The following is a 22,942-nucleotide window of genomic DNA, read 5'->3' on the forward strand; positions in this document are numbered from 1 at the left end:
GATCTTGCTATGGTGGAATGATGCATGTTGGATTTGGGGGATTTTCCTAGGTGATTTAAGTTTATATGTAACATTTGATAGGCATCAATTGGGGTGGGGAGAGAAGGGGGGAGGGGATGTGTTCCAAGATGTTAGTACCTTCATTGACATGTCTAGGTTTGAGTGAGAAAATGGGGGTACTACATATGATTTGGTGGTGATCTAAATTTTTCCTTAGGTTGGATGATGAATTTTGGTGTAGTAAATGCCTTGGTGGTGTTGCACCTTAGGTCAGGCTCTATTATTTTTTGTTATCATGGTGGGGTTTTGATAGGGAGAACATCTTTTATTTACATGGTACAACACTTTGTTAGAGTGCACCCATTACTGGCGGATATGTTCATGGTAATTTAATCAATTTGTGGGAATGTGGAGGGGGGACGATGGTTTTATTTCAGCATTAATATTTGTGCACACATGTCAAGGTTGATTTAAATTTTCAATGGCTAAATTAATCTAATTTATCCAATTTAAGGTTAATAGCTAGGGTGCCCTAGTTCATCGACTTCCTTTTCATGGGTGTTAATTTTTCACAGTGCTCTATGCTGATATAATCACTTAGACAGTTTTTTCACTTTTATTCACCCCAGTAATAGTTAAGCAATTATAGGTGGAACAGTAAAGTTTAAACAGTAAATGCACAATAGAAGATAGCCAAGCACAATGAAACATAGAGATTTGGTCAATGACCAGGAAAAAACCCCACAAGGGGCAAAACCCTTAATCAATTCTTCTTCTTCTATTAGTTAATCAATGTTCAGCATGAGATACATCAGTCCAATAGTACATCCAATAATCAGTCAAAGTCCAATTTTGACCTTACCATGTCAACCAAGATAATCAATCCAATGAGAGAGAAATAGTCAAATCTGGTCAAAGATACCAGTTTGCAATTTTCTGCCTTTGGTGATTCTGTCGACCAGTCAACAGCCTGCAATGATTTCCCCAAGTCAATGGTCAAAGCTGCCCAGAAAAGTTCGCTTAACCCAGCAGAATATTCGTCCTTCCTTTCTCAGTCAAACTCGGTCAAAACAGTGACAAATTACTCCTGCAATTTCGGTCAAACTGCCTCAGTCAACCTGCAGTCAAGCCCTAGTCAACTATGCGGTCAACTTCAGTCAAAGTGACCAGAAAATTTCAGTCAAAGTCTCCTGCAATTTGGCCTCCCAAAACAGTCAAGAATTTGGTCAAAGAAGCCCAAGACAAAGAAGTTCAATGCTGGTCAACGCAGCCCAAATCAGAACAGGAAAAATCAACTCAGCCAAAACAGAAAATGCCCTCCTCCTTTGCACGCGTGGATCTCCTTCTGCGAATTTCAGATGATGTGATGTCCAGATGTCCTCCAACAATCCACTATTTATATGCACTTTGGGACATGTCTTTTCACTTGTTGGCCAACATGAACTTCTTTGAGGCCAACTTGTCAAACTTGTAAATGTGGGTTGACTTTATTAATTTTCCATTGGAAATTTTGACCGAGGCTGCCATTTTCAACGGTTTGAAGGTGTTAGTTGAAGTTGTTTGAGGCGTTTTAGTGCTGCACCCCCGCCCCCCCCATCCACTCTCCCCTTCTTGGGCACACTTAGCAAGGTATGCATTATTTTATTATTTCATGGAGAGGTTGGGACTCTTCTCTAGGGCACACTTTCTTGGGTTTTTAAGGCATTTTTATGACATGGCTTATGGAATAATATTTTATTGTTGAGTTGTAACACTCTAAGGACATTCTCCTGGGGTGCACTTCATTGGAGAATATTTTATTATTTGTGTGTGGTTGAGGTAGCTACGTGGTCCACTTTTCTAGGGCACACCTCTCCTAGTAGCTCTCTCATCGTTATTGCACAATGCATATATATTTCAGTTACACTTGCTATCATTTGATGTTCATCAGAGAGCAACCTCAGCTCTTTAGCATGACATATATATTATTTTATTGGAGGTGGTTATAGAGCTGGTGGATTCCCTAAAGCCTAAACATGAAAAGTCTTGGTCAGATTCTAGATACTAGACAACTTCTAACCAAAGGCTTCCAGGGATGGATCATATTTTCTAGAGATATGACAAACAGGGATAGATCATATTTTCTCGACGGATATGATAAAAAATAACACATGAGACGTAGGGATGATAGGGCATGTCCTGTTTCACAGCTTGCAGGCCTTCTTGGTGTCATTGCCCTTACAAGTTGTTGTGACAGAATGCACAACAATGGAAGCACATGACATTTTGAGGACCTTGCCTTGCTGGTGGGAAAGGCCCAACTTACAGAGAAGGATCAAAATTCAGTAACATAGTACGTGATCTAGATCATGCAAAGCAGAAAAACAATATGGATGAGAATAAAGACTGATAGTGTACCACACAAGCCTTTGAAACCTCAAATCATAATTGAAACCTGGCAGAGCTCTGTTCCTTCAATCTGTTTCAAAATTTTCACTCTCATACACCTATAAATGAAAATGTGTATGGTGCCACATCCACAATTCTGAAATTTGAGACCCAGCTGCACCTACACATGATTCATTCCTGCAGCCACCAACTTAGTAAACATTGACCATACCATTCATATCATACCTAAAATGTAATTTTATAAATGGGGTACACATGCTGGTAATAGTAATGTCAATTAACTAGATACAATTGAGATGTACATGGGAAGTCCAAAGTGACGTTTGAGATTCATGGAGGAATTTTATCAATGTCATATGCTTTTATGTCTGATTGGAGGTTCCTTTTATATATTTTGGGGTGCTATGATTATTCTTGGAGGCTGTCATGCCGTTTAAAGACACATTGCAAATTGGGTGCAGAATCAATGTCATATCCATTTTGAGGTAACAATGATGCAGAATCATTTAACTTTTGAGTCGTTTCATATTTGTAGCTCTTGTTTAAATTGAAGGCAAGGGCCAGATTGTGCATGCTTTTTCTCTGCAGCTGTTCTGAATTGTAAATTTATCAGTCTGATTTGTCTAGTATATACATTGTAATACTCCCGACTTAGCTTATAGACTGGCATGCATGATTTTTCTTATGATGCTTGTGATTTCAGGCTGCAGGTAATAAAGCTTTTCAAGAGGGTAAGCATGCAGAAGCAGTGGAGCACTATACAGCTGCTTTGGCATGTAATGGAGAATCACGGCCTTTCAGTGCTGTTTGTTTTTGCAATCGTGCAGCTGCCTCCCAAGCTCTGGGCTATATCGCTGATGCTATTGCAGATTGTAGCCGAGCCATTGCTCTGGACCCAAACTATCCCAAGGTTTGTTTACAGTTCTTTTTGGTGTATTTTTTTTTGGATATATCTAGTTGCATACTAGAGGTAAAACATCCCACAATGTAACATGTATATCAATTGTTCTTAATTCCAGATGTGGTTTTAATTCCTAGTAATTTTTATAACCCAGATTTTTTTTTCTGCAATCACTGAATGAAAATACTCTGAAGTTTTTCTCTCAGAAAATTAAATAACAGAAGCAAATACAAGAAATCAATCACACAGAAAGATATCATTCCATCTTCACTTTTTATTCTCAGAACAGTGAGGGTTTGCTTACTGGGAAAATGGCCAACAGAGAAATTACAGAAAATTCCACGAAATAAAGCCTGGAAAATCTGCCCCTGAATAACCCTGATCTGCACTTTGCTGGATTTTTCCTCTGCGCATGTGGCCTCTACAAAGACTGAACATCTGAGACTTGCAGCCTGCAAACCCTCCTGGTCACTCTCACGTGTGACCCAACCTGAAGCTTGCTGTCCCACATGTGGCCTCCTATGCAATTCTCTCTGCAGTTCAACTCGCTCTCACATGTGCGGCTCCTGCAAAAATTGGTGCTTAGAAATTGTTACAGCCTTGGCCTCCAGTCAATCACCTTCTCCAGAGTTTTTCTCTCACTGTTGCAACACTTATTTTCTCTTCAGCTTTGAGTATCACATTCACTGAGAAAATTCCTTTCTCAAATATGTGTCTCTTTCCTCTTTTAGGCTGTATTGAGTTAAATCCCTAATCCTAATATCCAAAGTGATGGATGGCTAAGACCAAATCTTAATCCACATGAGATTAATGGTTGAAATTAATTCTAAGTCACTAAAGTAAATAATTTACTTTTCCTTGGACTTTTCAAGCTTAATAACCAGCATTGATTAATTAACTTAATTAATGTAATTTTCCCGAGTTAGACTGAGGGAAATCATGAAAGACAACTTAATAAATCAAGCAAGTTTCCTAAAAGGCTTTGGACGATTCCTGTATGAATGGCACCTAGCCAATGCAAAAATACCTGTCTGCTGCTACAAGCATCATTATCAATTATTATGCTTCATTGCTACTTTGCTGTGAAATTAGTGATTTGCCTACCTATATCTTGTAGTTGCATTTAGTTCATCTATTCAAGGAGTTTCGGCATAGTATCTATGTTATTGGAATCGGAATAGTGGACCCTTAAAACTGGAAACTGGTCAAAATTAGAAAAAGGGGAAAAACGATGACCAAAAAATATAAAGAATTCAAATTTTGGTAAATATATATTCATTGACATCCTTGTGGATCCAAACCATTAGACACAAATACATAAAGTTTTCGTGTATATAGCAGGTAAGGGTGCATATAACCAAAATAACATAAGTGCAATCCATATCTGAACCAAAATACATGTACAAAAAGGCTGAATCATGCTACAAGTAACTATATATCACATCACAATAATTTCCGAAATTGGAATCCTCATCATCCAAAATCATCCTCTTGCATTAAAATAAGGTAGAAAAAGCTTAACATGCTTAATCGATGATTTTGGTTGAGAGAAGGCTACATTTTTACTAGGGTCATGACAAAGGAGTTCAACAATCAATGCTGGCAACATCGAGGTACATAGAGGTTTTTGTGCTCTTGACTAGATGCCAGTTCGATACCCTCATATATGATAAATTGCAGTGGGAATGTTGCAATCCTGAAATTATGAAAAGTGTTTAAACATTTTGAATTTTGAATGGGATCTAAAATTCTACATTCTTCACATGAAGTCCACTGGGGTTGGAACCTCTCTCAAACATCTTGAAATAATTAATGGTAATGTTAAAAAATTAAGTAAAAGTTGACATTCTCCTTTCGATTTACACTGAAATTGTTGAAGCAATAATGCTACATTACATGTTTATGGCCTTTGTACTGTATCACTTTGGTGAGCCTATGGGTTCCTGCATATATATATATATATATTTTTTTTTTTTCCAAAGGAGAAAAACCGTAATTTCATTCATTTGAGAAATGTTGGAAAATTACATTTTGCATATACACATCCTTTGTGTATTCATTTGAGTTGAAAAACTGCTATGTGAGCTCATAAAAAGGATCTCTTTTGACTAGAGTATCAAACCATTTACTAGAAATTTGAAGAAAAAAACCTAAGTACTGTTGATTACTTCCAAGGAGGGGTGAGTAAGCTGCTTCACCCAGCAAGAAAAATACTCTGTATGGCTGGTAACAGAGAAAAAACAGAGTGAGAACAATAATCTGAAAACTGTGGATTTTTATGCTCTTGCTGCCACAAAAGGAATGCCCCTATAAGGCCTGTGAAAGAATTCATAGGCCTGTGCATTATTCTGCTCCGTTATACCCTAAAGTCCTTGGGCCATATCGGCCCTCTTTTGGGAGGCGATCAGCTGCCCTGTCCTTTCCCTGTAGATGTGAGAACATGTAAAATAAATAAGAGAGTCAATGAGCTGCATGGTTTCCTCCAGAATAGGCATGAGTAATATGTTCCTGCATACTTGTGTTTTGTTGAGCATATTGATTGTGAACATAGAGTCCCCAAAACATGAATCTGAGTGCATCCCTTTTCAAGAGACAAATGCATCAAGTTTTTATGGGCCAGAAGCTCTGTCTGGTTGTTGGTCCCTTGGCCAAAGCCCATGTTTACTTGAAAGGAGTGAGCTTCAGAAAGAAACCTCCTCCACTCTGCTGATTGCCATTGCTAGAGGCTACATTGAAATAGGCCCACGGCCTGGTGGTTTGATCAATAGTTTCTGTCCTGACCACTCTGGGTGGGGCAAGGTGCAAGCCTTTTTCCTGTGGGTAGTGGCTTAAGATAGCTGGTCCTTGCATATTTTTAAAATAGTGAGATATGAAATGTATCAACTATATTAGTTTCTGATGGATTGATAGAAAACTTATAGTTTTTCAATCGCTGAAGGTGTCTTGGTTTATACACATTATCTTCACACATGACTTGTTGAAGCATTTATCATGTTTGATGATCTGAGAATCATGTTAATTGTTTACAAATAACCAAATCGCAGTCAAGATGACTGCTAAATGCAATTTGTACAATACCTCATGGGAACATATAAGGCACACATAAGAAAATAAAAATGTCAAAATGAAAACATAAAACATAAAACAAATTTGCAATAAAAGTAGCATTGGGAAGGTGTTGCTGAGATACAGCTGTCACTGAATAATGGTTTCTTTTTTCCTCCCCAATCAGAATAGAGTCTGTCAAGATGTGTCTGTTATAAGCTCCAAGTGTGTACTGCTCATCTTTCAATTAATGCCACTTGTTTAAAGGAATGTTCAGAGTCCAGATAGCAACACATTAGTATGAGAAGCAGTAAAATATACATACTGTTTAAGCACAGCCTTGCTTAATCAGATCAATCCATTGTCATTATTGATGTGCCTTGGATTTTGGTGTTACAAAATGGAAGCTACCTTGCTCCCCCAGAGAATTGTTGATTAGTGGATCCATTTGCAATTGAATGTAGGCTAGGATTGAAAAAATCAAGATGGTATTTCTCATTATTAGTAGGAATTACAGTGTTTAATAAAACTAGCTTGGTCTATAATCTGGATCAGGCAAGCACCTTGGGAAAAGACACGACTTTGAAAATCTGGATCAGGCAAGCACCTTTCCATGCATGTCATAATTCCTCTTCCAAGCTCCCCATCCTCGTTAAATTTGCTTTTATCATAAAAATATTGTGGGTTTAAGAAGTACCCAGCAGCATGTAAAGGGGAATGCAATTGCCTATCCCAACATGCGCCAATAATGTCCCAAAGAGGCATATACTTTGCCTCCTCATCCCCATATCTTCTTTTGATGCCCTCCTTTGCGAGATCCATCGCCTCATAAATGTAACCCATAGCGGGTTTGTCACCATCAACCATCAAAAGAAAGTTTAAACTTTAAACAAATTTAGTGAATTGATGAAGCCTTCAAGCCTCAAAGGGTACCTGGCAACATCTTAGACCTTTCTCGTATAGCACTGGTATAGCAAATAATTTAGCTGGCGCCCTATAATCTTGTAGTTAGGAAAGACACGACTTTGAAAATCTGGATCAGGGAAGCACCTTTCCATGCATGTCATAATTCCTCTTCCAACTTCCCCATCCTCATTAAATTTGCTTTTATCATAAAAATCTTGTGGGTTTAAGAAGTACCCAGCAGCATGTAAAGGGGAATGCAATTGCCTATCCCAACGTGCATCAATAATGTCCCAAAGAGGCATATACTTTGCCTCCTCATCCCCATATCTTCTTTTGATGGCCTTCTTTGTGAGATCCATCGCCTCATAAATGTAACCCATAGCAGGTTTGTCACCGTCAACCATCCTGAAAGTTCAAGCTTTCAAATTATAAGAAATATGAAACATTGAAAATAAAAAGAAGCTCGAAATGAAATTTTAAAAATGAAAAAGTTCAAAGACTTGAAGACTTGAAGTAACTGAGAACTTTGACAAGGGACTCCGTCACATCAATTATCTCTTCGTCATCTTTCCAGAAACCGTCATTAAACACAAGTGCAACAATTTCATTGCCTTCAAGGGGCCTGGAATGTTTAGATGCCATCCACTGAGGTCCCAAGAACATCCTCTTCAGATTTATCTTTTGCTCAACCACAGATTGCAAAGATACAAAATTTGTTGCAAATCTAGTCACTGCAGGTCGAATAATTTCCTTACCTTTAGTGTATTTTCTCATAGTGTTTAGTACAATAGTGTGGTTGCATAGGTATTTGGTTATGGATTTTGCCTTCTCCACAACATCATGTATCCAATGAATCTCACCAATGTCCTCAAGCATTAAATCTATGCAATTGGCAGCACAAGAGGTCCAAAAAATAGTGGGTTGCTTAATCTCAAAAAGTCTACCAACAACCATATAATTCACTACATTGTCGGTGATAGTTTGTACAACATGTTGTTCTCCCACTTCTTGAACGACTTCCTCCATCATTTCACAAATAAGTTGGGTTGTCTTAACCTTTTCTGAGGCATCCACTGATTTGAGAAACATTGTTCATGTTGGACAAGATACAAGGAATTTTATTAAAGATCTATTCCTCTGATCTGTCCATCCATCACTCATGATGGTGCACCTTGTTTCTACCCATGATGAACGAAACTTAAATAGCACAAGCATGTCATCTTCAACACTCTCTAACAACAAATCTGTCCTAAGGCTCTCCGATGAAGGGGCTTTGAACCCTGGACCTGCAACAACAACTGCATCAATCATAGCTTGCCAATAAGGACTTCTGGCACAATGGAAAGGTATGTCAGAATAGTACCAAAAGTTAGCAATGGCCTTCCTTGCTTGACTATGGATATTTTTTTCCAACCAGTGGCATCCAAGGTAGGTTGGGAACTGGGTTTAGTGTGGGGAGCGAAAAAGGTGTTTATGTTTCCACCTCCAGTGTTGAATGTAGGAGGACCCATTAGTCCTTGAGTTTGAGTTGGACTTGGAGGCATGTGTGGGAAACTTGGGAACATCATTGAGGATTCAACAGAGGGAAATGACACGGGGGTAGTGGAAGAAAAATCGTCAACTCCAGGAGTTCCTATTTTTTTTTTTGGTTTATCCTTTCTGCTTTCCTTTCTTAGCATTATGCTGTCTCAACATATCAATGGCCAAGGTTGCTTGGTGTTTGACATTTTTGTCAACCTTGTTGCAGAGATCTATATCATGGCTGGGTATTTGTGCAAGGTGGTACTTGAATCTCTAAATGCTTCCACTACATTTTGCTTTGCAAACTTTACAAACGAGCTTGGGGTCTCTAGGAATCTTGTCAGAATAAGCCCAAGCAAAGTCCTTCTCCCTTGGCATTGTTGTTGTTTTGGACTTGTGTTTAAATTGTGTCTTCTGTTAAGATTTGGAGTTGTGCCTTCTGTTTAATTTGGCTCCTGTAACAGTAAAAGACAATAAAAAATTTAAAATTGCTTGTATTCTAGTAAACTGTAAAATACAAATTTGTCAGAGCAGTAAACTTTAAAATACAAATTTGTCATACAACAGTTGGAGTCGTCCCGGTGAACAGGGGCTGGAGTCTTCCTCGTTCTTGGAGTCGTCAACTGGAGTCTTCCTCGTTCATGGAGTCGTCTTGAATCTTGATGGACATCAGCAACAACTGAGATATCATGAACAACAATGACATCGAACAGTTCACTGCTGAGATATCGTGAACATTGAAAACACAATGATGACATGTAACAATATATCCTGACGTAGGGGGTATTTCTTGGTTTTCTCATTGGCTTCAATAAAACCGATTGTGTAGATGTCTTTTGTTGTTATGATCTCCATTCTATTGAGCAAAGTGGCGAAGCTGTCACAACAATGCTGAGTTTATATAAAGCATCACAGGTTACATTTCCAGGAGAAGGATCTGGCTTCAGCGACCAGTCGACTGTGTTTAAAATTTAAATACAACCACAATATATTGCCTAAGCCGGTTTTCCACCCGCCCACGCATTGCTAAAGTCTGCCTGGGGCTTGGGCACGTATTCATATCCCTCTGCTATATTTGTGAACCGATGTCGGCTGTGTTTCTGTGGACTGCGGTTGTGTTTCTACGGATTGCTATCTCCGAAACTGAGTCATGACTGCAGGCTACAGACTGAGTAAACGATAAAACATTTTTTTTTTTTGTGTTGCGTCGACTTCAGCCGACTGTCGGCATTTGCCGCTGTGTGTGCATCAGCTTCAGTGGACTGTTGTCGTTTGCGGCTCTGTTTGCGACTGTGACAACGGAGCGGGCAAACCACGTATAACGGTTAACCTAAAACTAAATCGTGCCCGCAAACCCATAATTAAATTATTAAAGTCGTGCCCGTAGAGTTTTAACCACAATTCAATCGGCAATAAATCGGACATAATTGGCTAACTCAACAAACTCAGGGACTGTCGAACTCGCGTTGACCACGAGTCAAACTCGGTCAACGTGAATTTGACTCGCCTCTTTTGGTTAGTGAGCAGAGTTATAATCACGATTACTTGGCATACTTGGCGATTCCTGTTTCATTGATATTTTATGAAATTGATATTGGAAAAATCCATTTTTGGGTAACTGAAAACTATGATAAATAGGATTATTATTATTTTATCATATGTTAAAGGGATTTACAAGAAATACTCATCATAAAACTCAAACATGATGTCTAATAGAAAATGAAGACTTAGAATACAACCTTAATCCAATTAAAGAACCAAGTTGATGAAATGAATGTAATATCTTGAAACAAGTGAATTTATCATGTTCCCTAGAATAAATGGATAGAAAAATGAGTGAAAATAAGGAACGCATGGAAAATAAGATGGATGAAATGGATAAGGTGGAAGAATTACAAAATTTTTTCATCGAGGCTTCCTAAAAGGATATGGAGATTGAAGGAGATTGTTATGAACATAATATATAAGTAAATAATTAATAAATAATTAGCATATTGAAGAGTCGTGTCCTAAAGGACATAACTATTCGTGAAGGGGCAACTTGCCTAGTATATAAGCAGGGCTCTCATTTGTAACATATCGTCATATCGTATCTCTTGTACATTCAATATTCTTGTATATAAATATTACTGTCCTATAATGGATATTTACATATTCTATATATTCTAAATATGATGTTGTGTATACGAACCATATTCGTTAAGGAGATCATGAAAATAAGGAGAACAATTGTGTTGGGACTTAATCACATGGGCAATATTTCATCACAATTGGAGAGCACAAATATTGAATCACAAAATCGTGATAATTCACCACTCCATGATCCCAAGCATCAAAGGTTTGTTGAGAAATCTAGGGCATGGATAGTTGAAAGATTTCTCTGCTTGATAATTGCTTGTGATATACTTTTACTTCTTAGCTTATAGTCTTTTCTTCGTTATGTTATTATTGTGTTCTTTTCATCAAGACAATTACGAATATGCACAATAAAATACAAGGGACACAGTATGTAGGCTCGTCAGCTAGGGCCAAAACCTCTCACCTCTTGAAAGGAAAACCCAATCAAAATTATTCTTCTAGATCTCAATTGACGAGTACCAAGACCATGACACAAACCCTTGACTCTAGTATCCTCCCAAGAACCTTGTCACTAACCTTGATGCTTTGCCTCTTCCCTTCCTAGACTTTCTTCTTGATCTTGAACTGCTTTCCTCGGCTCCTTCTAGAGAAACTCGGTCTTCTTCAGACTACTGCTTCTCTGCTTCCTCTAGAGAATCTCGGTCTCTAGGCTTTTTATTAGTCTCTTCTAGAGAAACTCGATCTCTAGATCTCTATCTCGGTCACCCAAAAGAATCCTTCCTTTGCTGCCCCAGAAGAAACCTCTCCTTCACTTGCCTAGAAGAAACCCTTCTTTGTTGCCCTAGAAGGATACCTCCTTTGCCGATCCAGAAGAATCTCTTTTGATCGAATGCAAGTCAAGTTGTTTGTCTTCAAGTGTGGCCAAGTTAGGCTTTATATACATCTTTCCTCATGTCCTTTAGGCCGACATGATCACTTGTGGTTAGGCCGACTTCTTCTAGCAGTTTCTTCCATTGTTGTAGGCCGACTTGAAGAGGATAAGTGACAAGGTATTGGAGGATACTTTACATAGATAAATTTTGAATTTTTACAAAGTGTAACTTGACTTCATTACATGACAATGACTCTATCATTTTATGACTAGATGACAAATAAATCCTAAAGACTCTTAATGGGAGTCTTAACTCAACAATAAAATCTCTTGCTCATGAAACTCATGAAGCAAGTCAATACAATAATTTTATTTTTCTTCTTTACATCTCATTACATAAAATCATAATTACATGTCATTATGAAGACCGAATCTAGTTACACTTTTCAACAAGGTTCAACTCAAGGCCAACAAACTACTATATTTGGAAGTTTGATGGAAAAGATCCTATAACATGGATATTTGAGATGGATAAATACTTTGATCTACACCAAGTATCGTTCTTACAAAAGATAACTAGTATATCCTTGTATTTTGAACAATATCAATTTGTAAGGTATCAATGGATTTGTGAAAGAAAAAAAGATTATATTGTTCTTGATCCATTTTTACGGAGAAATTGATATCACATTATGGGGATATTAAGAACTATACATTCTTTAGTGAATTAGTAATTTTCAACAAAGAGGTCCAATTACAGAGTACATTCTACAGTTCCAAAAGTTGAGTCTCAGGGTAAAGAATATTCCATAGGATAATCTATTAAACCTCTTCATGGGAATTTTAAATGGGTGTCGTCTACTGAGGCAAAGGAATTGCCTGGATGGTCAAAACTGGTTGGAATTTGGCCAAAAAAACTCAAAAAATATTGCAGACTAGTGTTTGATTCATGTTTTTGATGGTGGAAATGGATTAAGCACCATCAAAAACCTTTGGGGCACCCAAAATCTTGAAGTTTGACAACTGTAACCTGGATTTACAAAAATAAATCCCTGCTGGATTTTATCATAATTTTGCCGGAATCTCCATGATTTTTAGGGCAAATTTGCAGGCTGGTTAGACTACGACTTTTAAATGAAAGCATCCAATATGAGGTGTGTGTCTTTGAACTTAAATCCCTAGAGCATGCTTTTAGCCTGACAAGGAAAGTAGAAATTAAAAATATGACTGCTAGAAGAGTGGTCACTAACAACTATAGAGAACATCATGCTCCCTTTTAGTGTTGTAGGAACCATTCCCCCTCTCCCCCATCCCCTCGAACTGGAACAATGTAGTAGGGCACTGTGGTCGAAATGCCCCTGGATCTACTCTCCCAAAAAATGGCGTTGTGCTTTGGGTTCAATTTGTGTGGTTCTTGGAAATTTGGAATCACCACATGTCGATTCGTGCTCTTGTCATGCTTCTAGGATGCTACCTATGTGCTTCCAAGATGCTCCCTTGATGCTTCCTAGATGCTTCCTAATGGTAATGATAAATTCTTGAAGCATAATGTGTTTCAGGATGTTTTAGAGTGGTTCCAAGTTCCAACCTCATCAAACCTCATATGGAGAGAATATAATTTCATATCCCATTCAAAATTCAGTAGACTCGACAATTTTCAAGTTTTTAGGATCATTGGGATTGTGGTATTTCTTTAGATTCTACCATGTATGAGGGTATGTGATTGGAACTTAATCAAGAGCACAAAGCCCAATGTGTACCCCAGTTTTGGTGATGTTGATTATTGAACTTCTTTGTCATGGCCTTAACAAAAACGTACCCTTCACTCAAATCCAAATCACTAATCAGGCATGTTAAACTTTTTCTAGCATATTTTAAGCCTTGGATTAGGCAGTTTGATCAAAATTGTGTGGTGTTGATTATGTCCCTAGAGAATCGAGGTAGAGACAAAGGCTAGGCAAGAGGAGAAAGATGAAGGATGATACTAGTGACGATGAAACATTGTTTGTCAAAGCGTGGTGGAACATGCATGGCGGTGCTACCCCACAGCTACAAAGTTTGGCAACATGGGTGATTTCACAATTGGTGAACACTTCTTTTGTAGAGAGGTGTTCAACAACTAGCTCATTTTGTTGTTTTGGGCCTTTTGGTCTCCATGTTTCAGTGTATATGGCTTTTTTGCAAACATAACTATTTGGTCATGTTATTGTTGACAGTTGCTAGTTAACCTATTTCATTCCATAAGTTAATGGTCTACATTCTATTATACGACCTGAGATCTTTTATGATTGTTTGTAATTGATAGAATGTGGATTCTAGAAGGTTAATGCTCGAATAATTAATCATTAATATGCCATGGATTCCATATCTATCTTGATTTATGTACAAATAGTCATGCTTTCATACTGCAACTAATTTGGCATTCTGGATGTCTTTTTTTAGTATAAATGTGCTTCTGAGGATTTTTGGAAATGACACTTATGACACTTTGCTTCTCAAAAAAGCACTTGCCTTACCCCCACTTTGTGCAACATTGCTCCTAACCTCACTCAACTAACAAGGTTGACAACTCAACGAATGGATGAAAGAAGAGCAAAGGGACTATGTTTCAATTGTTAGCAAGTGCAGTAAAAGGCATAAATGTGGTGAGAAGTAATTATTTTACATAGACTATGAAGAAGAAGATCAATAATTGTAATCATCACCAACTCTAGAGCTTGAAGAGACTACTCCAACAATATCTTGTCATGCATTAGCAGACATCAATACTCCACATATATCAAAAATAAAAAGGTAACAATGTTGATTGATTCAGGTAATACCCATAGCTTCATCAATTGCAAATTGGCCAAAATTCTCAATTGAATTGTATTTCCAATACTAGAATTTCAGTTAATGATTATAAATGGAGGTACCATAAATATTAAGCTAAATATGGGGGTGTATTTATTGCATAGTCCCATGATTTCTATCCAAATGGTGTTGCTGATGTTGTATTAGGGTTTTAATAGTTATATTCCTTGGGAACGACAACCCTTAATTTTCAAGATCTTTTCATGAAATTTCCTCAGAAGGCAAGGAAATTGGGCTTAGAGTTATCGAAGAAAAATCCTCTAAATTGATAAGCTTCAACAATGTTACAAAATTACCCAAAAAGGGACACCATGGTGTAATTGCACAACTATGCACACTATATGTCCAAACATCTATATCCTTTGCTCCACTAGAGCTCCAAAAAGTTATCAACAATCATTTCAACGTATTTGGAGAGATGCCTAAGGGCCTTTCCCTTGCTCGAGATCATGACCATGCTATGCATTTGCAACTTGGAAGTGTATTGCCTAACATTAGGCCTTACAAGTATCCATATACACAAAAGAGTAAGATTGCACGTATAGTTCAAGAAATATTAGACGCTGACATCATTCAACTTAGCTAGAGTGCTTACTCTTCACTAATGGTGATGATTATCAAAAAGGATGGTTTGTGGAGTGTGATGCCTTAGGCCATAGTAGTGGTTTAGTGTTGATGCAAGAAGGAAGGTTGTTTGCCTTTGAAAGCAACGAACTTAAAGGAAAGAACTTACTCAGATTCATGTATGAAAATGAAATGTTGGCCATGTTGCATGCAATTAAGAAATGGTGTCCATACTTAATAGGAAGACACCCCAAAATAAGACAAAAATCATGATAGTTTGAAGTGATACTTGTAACCAAGATTCTCTTTAAAAGAGAAACAAAAATAGGTTACAATGATTCTAGGTTATTAATTTGAAATTATTTACAAAAAGGGAAAACAAAATATTGTGCAGATGCAATCTCAAGGAAAGCGGAACACACATATGGTTTTCTATGTGTTATTTCCGTTCCACAATTTGATTGGGTGGAAGAAGCAAGGATGGAATGGAAACAAGATCATTCAACAACTACAGGAGGACTCCGATGCAATAGAAAAAATTGTGGGAGTGATTTGTTTTGGCATCAAGATCACTTATACTTATGTAAGAATTATCAACTTAAATAGAAGGTCCTTTTGGAATTACACACATCTCTTGTAGGACATTCACGGTTCTTGAAAACATACCATAGGATCAAGAAAGATTTTTAGGGAAGACCTTAAACTAGATGTGCAAAAGTTTGTGGCTAAATGTATGGTTTATCCAAATTCGAAGGAAAGAATGTCATTATGGTAGTGGTATATTGACTGACAAAATATGCCCATTTTTTCTTTCTTTCTCATCCTTTTAAAGTAAGTACAATGGTAGAAAATTCATGGAAACAATCCAAAAGCTACACAAAATATTGAAGATTATTGTAAGTGATAGAGATTCAATTTTCACTGGAAGTTTTTGGGCTGAATTATTTTCTGTTTAGATATTCAATTGGCTCACAACTTATCTTACCATCCTCAATTTGATGGGAAAATTGAGATTGTGAATAAATGCTTAGAAGGATGTCTAATTTGCTTTGAATTTGATAAATAGACACGTTGGGTCAAGTGGTTGCCCTTGGCAGAATGGTTTTTCAGCACATACTTCCAGACTTTATCAAAAAAGCCCCCATTTATGGCACTTTATGTCTTCCTCCATCCATGACATCAGCCTTGAAAGGGACTGTAAAGGCTCAAGTATTTGAGGACCCCGCAATGCACCAACAAGAGATTCTCAAACTATTGAATGACAACTTGGGTATAACACAAAATAGGATGAAACAAGAAGCAAGTCAACATTGCATTGAGAGAGAATTTGAAGTGGGAATTTGGTATTTGTGAGACTACAACCATATAAATGGATGTCCCTCAAGCAACAAAAGGATAATAAAAATTAGCACCAAGGTATTATGTCCGCTATAAGGTGTTGCAAGGAATTGGATATACGAGTTACAAATTGGAGTCACTGCGATCTACATGTATACACCCAATCTTCCATGTTTCTTGCTTAAAGAAGATAATTGGTGACAAGATCCCAGGTCAAACTATTTTACCAGCGATTAATGAAGAAGAGAAAATCATACTAGAACTAGAAGCAATCCTGGAAACATGGATTAATCAGCTGAGAAATCGAGCAATTATTGAGTACCTCATCAAATGGAAGAACCTACTAGTGGGAGAGGTGACATGGGAAGATGAGTTGTTCATGCAAAAACACCCTTAGTTATTCAAGTGTTGAGAACATCACTTGTTTGAAGGGGAGGGGCATGTCAAACCCTATATAAGCCCCATGTTAACCTGAAAATGGCTTATTAAGCCCTAGATATCGAGTTATTACATTTCTATTGTTGTATTGTTAGGTCAACTAGAACCTTTCATTGTACCCTCTCCCCCCCCCCTACTCCTATATATATATATATACACACACACTAAGAAGACCTAGTCTTAGGATCATCAAATCTTGTCTTACACATTGTAAAAGAAGGTTTCTCGGTTTCTCGCTGTAAATGGACTGTAATTATTGAAGCCCCATGTTAACCTGAAAATGGCTTATTAAGCCCAAGATTTGAGTTATTACATTTCTATTGTTGTATTGTTAGGTCAACTAGAACCTTTCATTGTACCCTTTGCCACCCCGCTATATATATATATTATATATATACACACACACACAGAAGACCTAGTCTTAGGATCATCAAATCTTGTCTTATACATTGGGTTCATTGTAAAAGGAGGTATCTCGCTGTAAATGGACTGTAATTATTGATTTCTTATCATTTTTAAGACACAAGGTTCATAATGTGTTCTCCAAAAGATAATTCCTATAAGCCTACTCATCAAAATACCAAACTTCCTAAACCAAACATTGAACAACCTAAACAGAACCAAAAGTCAACATCTGAACACGACACTCATGACTCACAACTTGAAATCTTGGAACTGCTTTCCCCAACTCAAGCATGGGAGGATGTGTCCCTAGATACTTAGACATACATGGTAGCCTGGTAGGATCTATCAACATTACCTCTCTTAGGCCCAATGTTTGACGTTCCCCCATCTAGCTTTGAGTAATTAGAGGCCAAGGTATCCCTTATGCCTAAGCCTTCTTATTTTATCCCTTACACTGCCAAGTCACCAATACCTTGGAACCTCTTTGCTCCCTGCCAGTTGTCCCTTCCTTAAAGCCTTCTTTGCAACCTGCATTTGTTTCGAACTTGATTCCTCTTGTACACTACACCTTTCTGCACAAGGCTACTGCTTTTCTCCTCGCTCTGTCCTTGTCCAAAACACGATGCCTTACCCTTGCATGTTTTCCACATGGGACACCCTCCTTTTACCCACTATGTTCTCTGCTTCCTCTTGTTCTCGTGCAAACATTCCTTCCTAGCTATGTCAATTGCAAGGTACTCACTTCAATTGTGGCTCCTTCCTCGCCTACCATGATTGAGGCAAACCCTTAGCCTAATTCAACTCAAGCACTTCCTAAAAAATTGAGGACACCCTCTAGTTGAATCCACTAGACCAGCCTTGTGTCTATCCTTGTATTTATTTTCCATCTTCCCTCCCTCAGTAATCTTGCTTATCATGTATCATTGCTTCTTGCTTTAGGCACTTGCTCGCCCTACCTTTGCCATTGGACACTTGTTTTATCTTTCATCCTTGGATTTGCCTATTGTTGTTGACTTGTTTCCTTTTGCCTTCTACTATTTCCATGCCTTTTAAACTTCTTCATGACAAATCCAATCTTTTTCTAATAATCGTAGCTTTTCTAATGTATGAATCATGAACCCTACCATGGGGCAAAATGTTGAATATGTATTTTGCACTTTGTACTAACCATACACATAGTATATCTTGTTGCCTGTTTGATTTTTCAACATTTGCTGGCAATTGGCACTGTGCATGCACTGCCATCCAAACAGTATGTTCATGAATAGTATTCTTATTTTGTTCCATTACTCATCTTGACCCTTTGATGCAGGCTATTTCTCGGAGAGCCACATTACATGAAAGTGTTCGAGATTATGGACAAGCAACCATTGATCTGCAGAAGCTTATAACACTCTTAGAGAGCCAGCAACAGAGCAAAGCAAGCCAACCAGGGAGATTGGGAAGCTCGAGCACTAGCACACAAGATCTTAGACAAGCTCGTGAACGACTTGCCAAAGCAGAAGAAGAAATGAAAAGAGAAATTCCATTGGATCATTATTCGATCTTGTATGTGTTCTTGTGCACCACTACAGATAAGCTGATTTTATGTTGCATATTTGATCATATTATTTATGGGTTTTTATAGTTAATTTGTTGATTGGCATTATATAGTAATCTTTTCTTTTTTAAATAATTGAGGGTATGATGACCCACAGAATTTTGTCAATAATGCTTATCCTGGTGTGCATATCTATTTGATTTTAAGCTCATATGTAATCCACATTTTTTAGAATTACACATATTGCAGAATAGATGTACCCTTTCTCCTCTGTAGAGGTTGATTGATATATAACTTGCTAAAATGCACACCTAGATTATGTGGACCATCATATATTCTTGGCACGATATCATAGCTGTGGGCTATTTTTATTTAGGGAGATATCAATCATGTTGTATGGTAACGAATAGTTGCTTTCACTATGCTGACCAATTGAAATCTGAGTGGAATATATCGAGTTGCAGATTACTTTGCATATGGGAAAACAGTATTTGAAGGATGATGAATAAAAGCCAATCTTTTTGGTGTCATGTGCAGTAGTTTTGTTTTATATCCAGAATTTATGAAGCTTTTAGCATAGTATCTTAACTTTTTAACGTCTCTGTTCTGAAAATGAAATCTAGAAGGAAATATTTCTTGTGCTTTCTGTCTCATTATCATTGGCCTTCTGGTGTAAAATGGTTTGAGCCTTGGACAAAATTTTCTGAGTATATATGGTATCTTTGTTACACAGGGGTGTTGAGGCTTCCAGTACTGCAGCTGAGATCAAGAAGGCTTATCGGAAAGCTGCTCTCAGACACCATCCAGATAAGGTGACAACTGTAATTTTAATAATTTGTTGGAATTGATTTGGCAGTATCAATTTTATTATATTTTGGTCAAATCTTGTCCTAATTCTTTTGGTAATATATTATAGGCTGGGCAGTTTTCAGTACGAAGTGACAGTGGGGATGATGGCTATTGGAATGAAGTTGGGGAGGAGGTCCGGAGAGATGCAGAGAGGCTTTTCAAAATGATTGGAGAAGCATATGCAATTCTTTCAGACCCTGGCAAGGTATGTAGCATAATTGATAAATTCCTATAGTTCTGCAGTGGTCTATGCACTTTTGACGTTACAGAGAATTTTGATAGTTGTAATCACATGGGTTCTGGTGGCCATATGTTCTTCTTGAGACAATACTATTCACTCATCTTATGACTTACATTTACGTTTCTTTCATGGTTTAAAATTAGATCATATTATTTCACTGGTGCCAGTTTGTTCTTCACAATTGATTCGTTGGTGCAAATAACCATAAATACATCTTTTTTTTGACTAAACAGCGGCTGCGCTATGATGCTGAAGAAGAAGCGAGGAAACTTCGGCCAAGAGGAAGCAGCAGTGGGTCTGAGACTCTGTCAGAGGCATACCATTACCAATATGAGAAAGGCAGTAGGCGACAGCGAGATCGATGGGACTCGTGGAACGGATATGCCCAATATCAGCGCTGGCAGAATGGTCCAGATGCCGCTCAACCTGACACATATGCTCGCCGAAGTTCAAACAACTCAAGATTTAGTGATGGATCTAGGTGGAATGATTGGGATTATTTCTGAAGCAAGATATCCAAACCCTGCCCTATTATTTTTCTGAAATCGAAAGTGATGGTTTTATTCAGTTGGGCATTTATTGTTGACACAGTATTACCTTGTTTAGCATATTCAGGTGACTTCCTCTGCTTTGGTGGGATTGTACATGTGCCTGCGATATCACAGTCGAAGATTTAAAATCCCTGTCATTCTACGCTAATCTTTTCTACCTGCCCTATCAAGTGATAGATAAAGGTGGGAGATTTTGATTTTTGAGCTTGTTGACCATAGAACTGATGGTCCTCTGGATTATGAAGAGATTTGACTTAGCGCAATCTTCATGCCTTGATCTACATGGATGAGTGTGGATTTACCAAGATTATTGTTTTTAAGATAATTTGGGAAAAGGTATTGGTGGCAGATTTTAAATCTACATGGATGAGTGTTGATTTACCAAGATAATTGTGCTTAAAAGTTTGGGAAAAGGCTCTCTTGTATTGGTGGTAGAATTTAGATATTGTAATATGCATGGCCCGTGCTTGTTTTTAAAAAGCCTACAATCATGTAAATTGAATTCTGTGGGAAGCATCGGGTCTTATTGCGATAGAGTAGTTTATTTTGTAACCCTTTTACTCCCATGTGGGACATTTCTCTCACCGTCACAACGTGAATGTGGGTGTGATGAAGGTAGGCGAGATATATGTTTATTTTTGGGAACTGTCGATGGTTATATCATACCACTTTTCTGACTGTATAATTCTTACTTAATGATTACAGATATGAATATTTTGCTTCCATGGAACAAGTTCATTATTACTTGTTGCTATGGGAGAAAGTTTGTGCTTCTATTGGATAAGCTCTTTTATTATTTACGAGAATCATGGTTTCGGTTGAGGAGTTTGTTATTATTTGTGTTGTACAAACTCCTTAGGTTGTGCTGCTCAAATTTATGAGCTCTGTGGTTCAGTGTGATGGATGGGGATCATACTCCACATTGTGGGTTGTAAAATACGTTCTCAATCGCTTGCTATATTATTTAATCTGAATGTGGTACATTTACGGCTATCTTTGGGTGAGGCTATCAGCGGGGCTTGAGGTTGTAGAACTCTGTTTACATGAATTCAATGTTTAGCAGATAGACCACTTAAAGATATCCTTTTCGGTGTTTTTTTTCCTCCTCCTTTCGACATTTAGCTTGTTTGTTTATTTCTAACTCAGAATTTGGTGTTTTTTATACCGAACTTTTAGAATAGAATAACGGTTTAGAGTATATTTGACGTACACAGGATGTGGCACTACTTCCAAAGAAATAATTAAGATGAATTATATAATAATTCAGAATAGGAAAATCTCTTCCAAATTACCAATGTACAACCACATAATTATATCATTTTCATACCAATAATGACTAATATTTATTTCGATATGTTCCTATGTTCAGTGATTGTAAATGTGGGCCCTTTATTAGGTCTATCCGTATTCCATATACATTTATCCCATTACATGTACTTTTAATGCTGCATATACACTCTTTCGGGTCATTTCGATTTGCAGGGTTGCATTCATATTTAAGGAGATTATTGATTTAGACATACATTATTGATTTAGACATACATATATGTATGTGCACATACTGTACACAAGATATGAATGTTGAGCACTAATCTCAAAGTGCTGCCTATACAATCTTTGGGGTCATTTCAATTTGCAGGGTTGCATCCATATTTAAAGAGATATTATTGATTTAGACAAAAAAATATATATATATATATATATATATATACATATATATATGCACATATACTGTACAGAAGATGTGAATATGTGAATGTTGAGTACTAATCCCAAAGAGCCCAGAGAGAACTCATTATATGATAGAACCTCTTCCAAATATGCCATGTCTAATTACAATCATATCATTTGTTCATACCGATAATAACTATATTGACTTTAATATATTTATATAAATATATATTATTGATTTAGACAAATATATATATGTGCACATATACTGTACAAACGATGTGAATGTTGAGCACTAATCCCAAAGAGCCTACAGAGAACTCATTATATAATAAGACCTCTTCCAAATATGCCATGTCTAAATCACAATCATATCATTTGTTCATACCGATAGTAACTATATTGACTTTCATATATTTATATGCTTATTCACTGTACGTGTGGGTAATTTATTAATCATATATGTATCATACACATTTAATCTTATTTGTATTTTTTTAAAACCGAAAATAGATTTGTATTGTATAATTTTGGGACCTTGTTCACAATAAATACATCTTGTAGAGCTAATTTATCAAATATTTCTAATTGTTTTCTCTTTTTCAATTGGAATACATGATACATGATTTAGAGGAATATATTTGAGCAACAAAAAAGGGGTTTTGTAGGTGAATACCTTATAAAATTGTCTCAATAAAACACAAAATTTACAGCACGATGCTACTAACTGATTATGAAATCTTTCATGACTATAAACTTGCTATTATCGTGGAGAGGTTCA

At 37.2% G+C, this 22,942-nt stretch overlaps 1 protein-coding gene across 1 annotated transcript in view; it reads left to right on the forward strand.

The window, feature by feature from the left end:
- The window catches only part of LOC149264962 (uncharacterized), a 65,235-nt gene extending 43,971 nt beyond the window's left edge, over positions 1-21,264 (forward strand). The window contains exons 7-11 of the mRNA XM_089429041.1: positions 3,092-3,298; positions 18,622-18,857; positions 19,583-19,661; positions 19,766-19,903; positions 20,173-21,264. Coding sequence (XP_089285167.1) covers positions 3,092-3,298; positions 18,622-18,857; positions 19,583-19,661; positions 19,766-19,903; positions 20,173-20,445 — 933 coding nt within the window. The 3' untranslated portion in view covers positions 20,446-21,264. The remainder of the gene's footprint in view (positions 1-3,091; positions 3,299-18,621; positions 18,858-19,582; positions 19,662-19,765; positions 19,904-20,172) is intronic.
- The last annotated feature ends 1,678 nt before the right edge of the window (positions 21,265-22,942 follow it).

The sequence above is a fragment of the Pinus tabuliformis genome, chromosome 6, assembly GCF_031772625.1.
Source record: "Pinus tabuliformis cultivar Carrire ecotype Pingquan chromosome 6, CPIR1, whole genome shotgun sequence".
Taxonomy (NCBI): Eukaryota; Viridiplantae; Streptophyta; class Pinopsida; order Pinales; family Pinaceae; genus Pinus; species Pinus tabuliformis.